The sequence below is a fragment of the Gordionus sp. m RMFG-2023 genome, chromosome 1, assembly GCF_954871325.1.
Source record: "Gordionus sp. m RMFG-2023 chromosome 1, tfGorSpeb1-WG-v2, whole genome shotgun sequence".
Taxonomy (NCBI): domain Eukaryota; kingdom Metazoa; phylum Nematomorpha; class Gordioida; order Chordodea; family Parachordodidae; genus Gordionus; species Gordionus sp. m RMFG-2023.
The window spans coordinates 41,984,234-41,991,133 of NC_088775.1; the positions used below are offsets into that span (position 1 = coordinate 41,984,234).

The following is a 6,900-nucleotide window of genomic DNA, read 5'->3' on the forward strand; positions in this document are numbered from 1 at the left end:
AAAAAAAAAATGATTAAATGGTGTCTTTTTTATCCAAGAGTCTTTATGTTTGGTACCTTTCTGCCCGGATGAATCTCCGGGTTTATTTTTGTCCAATGAATTTTAGGGTACTTTTGTCCGAGGTACTCTGTCCGGATCTTCATGTCCAGGACACTTCTGACTCGATTACCAAAAGAAAAGGAGGAACTGCTCTATAGGGGATGTTAAATTTATATTTAAAAAAAAGGTTTAGTAGGAGAATTTCTCTATTTAACTCCCTGTCTAGGCCTATGTGTCTATAACCTTTACCTCTCCTTAATAAAATTACTTCAGTTTGAACCGTGATATAAAGAGGAATCTTATTTTAAAAAGCGTTTTACGCGCGTTTCGTTTTATTTCTTTTTAATTTTATTGTTATTTATTAATTTTCAATGTTGTTTTATTGACCTTATGAAATAGATTATGTCTAACATAGGGTATCAATCGATAGCTAATCAAAAGATCTATTCAACTGGTGGTCAATCTCTCCCCCGTAATGGGCGAGTCTAGGTCTGGGGGATCAGGAATATTTTTATAAACAAATTATCGATATGGGTATCAAATAAAAGCTAATTTAAATATCTTTTGACTCTAGGCATTCATTCTTGGTCTTGATGAGTATGACTTGGTCTGGGGGGTGGGTGAAGGGGGGGGGTAAAAAAATAAGTTTTTTTGATATGGGTATCAAATATAAGCTAATTTTAATATCTTTTGACTCTAAGCATTCATTCTTGTTCTTGATGAGTATGACTTGATCTGGGGGGTAGATGAAGAAGGGGGGGGGGGGTAAAAAATAAGTTTTTTGATATGGGTATCAAATAAAAGGTAATTAAAATATGTTTTTATTATAATAATAATAATCACTTTAAGCGGGTGGGTCTCAGTCTTGGGGGGGGGGATCAGGAATATTTTTAAAAACATAAAAATCGATATGGATATCAAATAAAAGCTAATTTAAATATCTTTTGACTGAAACATTCATTCTTGGTCTTGATTTGTATGACTTCGTCTAACATTCGATTTATATATTATAGAAATTTTAGAAAAATTCTGACTTCCTAAGCCCTAGACCCGACCATTTACTGTTATTTAATATTATAGTCTTAAGAGGTTTCATTTATATTATATTTGATTTTTTAATATCAAATTTTTATTTTTTAACTCTCCCTACTCCGGACCTAATCCAACCCATTAAGAGACCAAAAGTGAATACTAATATTTTAGTAGAAAAATATTTTAATTAGCTTCTATTTAATAGTCCCATTTTTAAGTTGATAAAAATATTACTGACCCCCCAAGACTAGACGAGCCCGCTTAAAGTGATTATTATTATATTACAATAAAAAAATATTATAATTATTTTTTTTAACACCCCCCCCCCTTCCATCCATTTTCCAGACCAAGTCATACCCATCAAGACCAAGAATAAATGCTTTCAGCCAAAAGAAATTTAAATTAGCTTTTATTTGATACCCATATCGATATTTTATGTTGATAAAAATATTCCTGACCCCTCAAAACCTATACCCGACCCCTTTAAGTGATTATAATTATTATAATAAAAAGATATCTAATTACCTTTTATTTGATACCCATATCAAAAAAACTTATTTTTTACCCCTCCCCCCTCTTCATCCACCCCCCAGACCAAGTCATACCCATCAAGACCAAGAATAAATGCTTTCAGTCAAAAGAAATTTAAATTAGCTTTTATTTGATACCCATATCGATTTTTATGTTTATAAAAATATTCCTGACCCCCCAAGACATAGACCCACCCGCTTAAAGTGATTATCATTAATACAATAAAAAAATATTTTAATTACCTTTTATTTGATACCCATATCAAAAAAACTTATTTCCCCCCCCCCCCTCTTCATCCACCCCCCAGACCAAGTCATACCCATCAAGACCAAGAATAAATGCTTAGAGTCATTAAATTAGCTTTTATTTGATACCCATATCAAAAAAAACTTATTTTTTTACCCCCCCCCTCTTCACCTACCCCCCAGACCAATTCATACCATCAAGACCAAGAATGAATGCTTAGAGTCAAAAGATATTTAAATTAACTTTTATTTGATACCCATATCAAAAAAACTTATTTTTTACCCCCCCCCCCCCATCTTCACCCACTCCCCAGACCAAGTCATACCCATCAAGACCAAGAATAAATGCTTAGAGTCAAAAGATATTTAAATTAGCTTTTATTTGATACCCATATCAAAATACCCCCCCCCCCCTCTTCAACCACCCCCCAGACCAAGTCATACTCATCAAATCATCATCATCTCAAGACCAAGAATGAATGCTTTGAGTCAAAAGATATTTAAATTAAATTAGATTTTATTTTACAAAAAAGAAGATTTAAAATTCTTATCAAAGCAAATTTTGCTTAAAATTTGGGCTTGAAAATCATTAATTAATTGTAACAAACAAAAATATACACAAACACAATAATACAATACAATACTAATTCTAAATACTCGTCCTCTAGTTGACTTAAATTCACTCAAGTTGAAAACTCATGTGCTCGACTCGAGTTCACGACTAACGACTTCAGACTCTGAGTCGGAGTCGGGTGAACTCGACTTTTTAACAACACTAGACGAGGGAGTCATTGAGCCGGTGACGGATGTTCGATGGGCAAGTCCTATAACCGCCGTCTACAAAGAAAATGGGAGCGTTATGGTTTGCGCCGATTTCAAAGACACTGTTAATCCTGCACTTGAAGATTTCAGATACCCACTTCCAAGAATAAACGATCTTATAGCTAAGCTCAAGGAGGGGAAGAAATTCAGCAAGATCGATTTCAAAGACGCGTTCTTACAAATCCCTATCGACATACTGCAGAAACATATTAACCATATCTACACACAGGGGATACTACCGGTTTACTAGACTTCCTTTTGGGTTAAAGACTTCTTCTGCAGTTTTTCAACAGATTATGGATCAAATTTTCGGTGACATGAAAGATGTCATCTTTTATATTGATGACCTATTAATAACGGGAAGTAGTGACGAAGCTCATTTCAACAACATAAAAAGAGTTTTTGAAAGAATATTATCTTATGGCTTAGTGCCTAATTTTGCAAGAAGCTTATTCTTCAAAAAAAGTCTGAGGTTCTTAGGACACGATATCGACGCCAATGGGATCTACGCCAACCATGACAAGATCGAGGCGATCGTTAGTATGCCGGAACCTAAATCAGCTGCCGAATTGTCAACGTTTCCGGGTATGGTGGGCTACTACATAAAATTTTTGAACAACTTTGCTGAAATAGCTGATCCTTTATACAAGAATGTCAACAAGAAAAAATGGGAGTGGAATTTAGAACACTCCAAAAGTTTGATGATCTTAAGACGTTGATTAGTCTTCCTCCAGCTTTGACGTACTTTAATCCTGAATTACCTATCGGAATTGCGACTGATGCATCTAAAAGAGGTTTAGGAGCTGTTTTGTTTCACACCGAAAAGGATGGCAAAGAAAAGCCAATAGCTTTTGCCTCGAGAACGTTAGCAAAGTCCGAGATAAATTATACCAATATTGAGCGTGAAGCTCTGGCCATTATGTTTGCTATCAAGAGATTTCAAGAATACTTGATAGGGACTAAGTTCACTATTGTAACGGACCACAAGCCGCTAATCCATATTTTCACCAAAGGGCTCAAAGATAATAGCACTATGTCATTGAGGTTACAGAAGTGGAGTATAATTTTGGGGGGTTACGACTTTAACATCAGCTATAAGCTGGTAAATACATTGTTGTTCCTGATTGCCTCTCAAGACTACCACAAGTAATTGATGATGACGTTATTGATGATATCGCAATTATAAATGACTTTGGCGATATACCTCTTAGTTTTGATCGAATACGCGATGAAACGTCCAAAGATTTTGAATTATCTCAAGTTATTAATGATATAAGAAATAATGTGCCTATTAAAAACAAAACTTATGAAAATATTGAATATGAACTTAGTATTATTAAAAATTGACTGTACAAAAGCAACAAAATAATAATTCCAACAAGTCTGAGAAAAAACATATTAAAGGCACTACATGAAGGTCACATGGGAGCAGGTAAAATTAAATCCTTAGCCAAAGATCGCATGTGGTGGTCTGGTATGGTCAACGACATTGATTTGGAAGTTAGAAGTTGCGACGATTGTAATATTTTTCACGACAATTCAAAGAAAATACAAAATCCATGGGTATTAGCGACTAAACCTTTTGAAAGGATTCACGTAGACTATGCGGGTCCATTTTTTACAAAAAATTGGTTAATAATCGTCGATGCCTATAGTAAATTCCCAATTATAGTTCCCGTAAAAAACATCACGACTGAATTCACGTTGAAAGAAATTTTTAGAACTATTTCACTATTTGGCATTGAAACCATTGTTACAGATAACGGTACCAACTTTACAAGCAAAGACTTTGAGATATTTTGTAGTAACTATGGAATAAAACATGTACTAACATCCGCCTACCATCAGCAATCTAATGGACAAGCTGAACGTATGGTGAGAACATTCAAAGCTCACATGAAAAGAAACATAAAAATTGACTTAGAAACTGCACTGGACAGATTCTTGTTTAACTACAGAAACACTCCGAATGATACTACAGGTGTCACACCATCCAAAAGAGTGTTTAACCGCGATATTAGAATAAAGTGGGACTTATTGAAACCATTGGAGGATGAAATTGACAAAGTCAACATATCGCTACCGAGAAATCGAACCTTTAATGTAGGAGATTTCGTTTGGTACAAGAAACAGAGTGACGACACGTGGTGCAAAGGCAACATCAGGCACAAAGAGAGTGACACCATGTTCCAAGTTAATACGGATAAAGGTTTAGTAAGGAGACATATAGACCAGTTACGAAAAAGGGAATGTTATAATAGATTTAAATATTATGAAAGTGACCCTAAGAATTCTTGTAAGGAGGGAAGTGTAGATATAAGTGAAAATAGTAAGATACCTTTCAGACCATTAAGAATTAAACAAAAATCTTCTTATTTAAAAGATTTTATAACTTAAATTATTAAAATAAAATATTTAAAACGCAAAATTTGAAAAAACGCGAAATATTATATAATAATCTTTTTTGATTTATCATTCTTACGGAATTCTACATATTTATCATTCCATATTCCAAAATTTTTATATAATATCATTCTTACGGAATTCTAAATATTTATCATTCCATATTCCAAAATTTTTATTCCAAATTCTTTTTTTCCAAATTCTTTTTTTCCAAATTTAAAATTTTATTCCGTATTCCATATATTCAAATTTGATCAATTATTCCTTATGATAATGATAACGTACAGCAACTTTTCAAACCTAAGAAAACGTATGGACTCACGCTACTCAAACAGACTTATGCGCCCACCGAGCAGTAACTTTATACTTTGTCGAGGAGGGGAATGTTAATTGTGTTGTTTATTCAAATTTGTGAAATAATTTATTTTGATATTAATTGAGTATTAATTTAAATATCTATTGAAATGTTTTAGTATATATACTAGTTGATTATTATACATATTATTATTATTATTTTATTTTTTAAAAGTAGAAATAAAAGTAATTTAAAACCAAAATACAAAGTTGTTTCTTTCTTGTTTCTTTTAATATCAAACTTTATTAAAACTTGCTAACTCTGAACAATTATTCTGAATTTCATATTTTGTCATTTATCATATTATAACAAAATTAACTAGCATATAATTAATTATAAAAAGACATTTCTAAAAATAATATTTTTTAATATATAATCTATTTATTACAGTATAAAATATTTTCGATTGCTGATATAAAAAATTTTACGTCTAAAGAATTACAAGTGATAAAAAGAGTTAATTAATTCATACATATGCTTCAATTGATAATGGTTTTTAAAAACCACATAATATAATAAGATTCTTAGCAACTTACATTGACAAAAGCTCATGAAACTAATATAACTCTTTGTTACCATTTTAGACAATGTTTTGTAGAATGGACAAATAATGAAAAATTTATACGCCTAACCAAATCAACCCATCTTTTAAATAGATAATACAAACCACCATTCCAAATCATCAAATTATATTGGGGTTAGAGCTTCCTCTTAGATGATATGATGGAAGCTAGATAAGTAGCCGAGAAAATTATTGTGAGATATTAAATTTCTAAAAGATTTATCTTCCATTTTTAATGATACATAAACTTAGCTCATATCAGAAAAACATTAAAAATCTTTAGAAGAAATTATGCAAATATATTGAAGCCTTTAGTTATTTACATGGCAAGGATGCCATAAAAGAAATGAAACATTTTGTAACAATATAATAAGAAACAGAATGATATGAAAAAAGCAAATAAGATTTTATATATAATTGTCGCACCACCTCAAGTTGGTATATTATATCTTAAAATAATAGTAGTTTGTAATAATATCAAAAATATACTCGTATTAAAAATTTAACTCAAAACTATTTTTCAGAGAAGAAAAAATTAGCTTTCCTAAAAACACGTAAAAAGGAGAAGAAAAGATATCTAATTTATTACATCCAGTATGGAATGAATATAAGATGTTTAATTTTAATATTAATTTAAATTAGATGGCGTTAAAGAATTTAATGCAAATTGTTACTTATATTTATTATCAAAGGCATTTATTAGTAAAATTTATTATAATATTAACTAATTTATTATATAACTGTCAAATACGTCTGTAAAAGTGGCATTTTACCTAATATTTTATAATCAATTATATATAATAGAGGATTATAAACAGAAATCTCTTATACTTATTTGGACCTTGAAAATATTTTTAGAAAGAGGCATGGTAATTAAATTTAAAAATGAATACTATAGTTGATTAGTGATT

At 31.1% G+C, this 6,900-nt stretch overlaps 1 protein-coding gene across 1 annotated transcript; it reads left to right on the forward strand.

Moving 5' to 3' along the window:
* The first annotated feature begins 2,965 nt into the window (after positions 1 to 2,965).
* On the forward strand, positions 2,966 to 5,066 carry LOC135925708 (uncharacterized). Its single transcript, XM_065461168.1, has 4 exons — positions 2,966 to 3,254; positions 3,320 to 3,713; positions 3,806 to 3,929; positions 4,074 to 5,066. Exons 1-4 carry the CDS (start codon positions 2,966 to 2,968, stop codon positions 5,064 to 5,066), a joined length of 1,800 nt encoding a protein of 599 aa, XP_065317240.1.
* Positions 5,067 to 6,900: the final 1,834 nt, after the last annotated feature.

Bases quoted from the DNA above. Each gene is read 5' to 3' on its own strand.
- LOC135925708 (XM_065461168.1), top strand. From the start codon at position 2,966: ATGGATCAAATTTTCGGTGACATGAAAGATGTCATCTTTTATATTGAT. The intron at 3,255-3,319 runs GTATGGTGGGCT...CCTTTATACAAG, and splicing joins CGAATTGTCAACGTTTCCGG to AATGTCAACAAGAAAAAATG. The intron at 3,714-3,805 runs GTTACAGAAGTG...TTGCCTCTCAAG, and splicing joins AATAGCACTATGTCATTGAG to ACTACCACAAGTAATTGATG.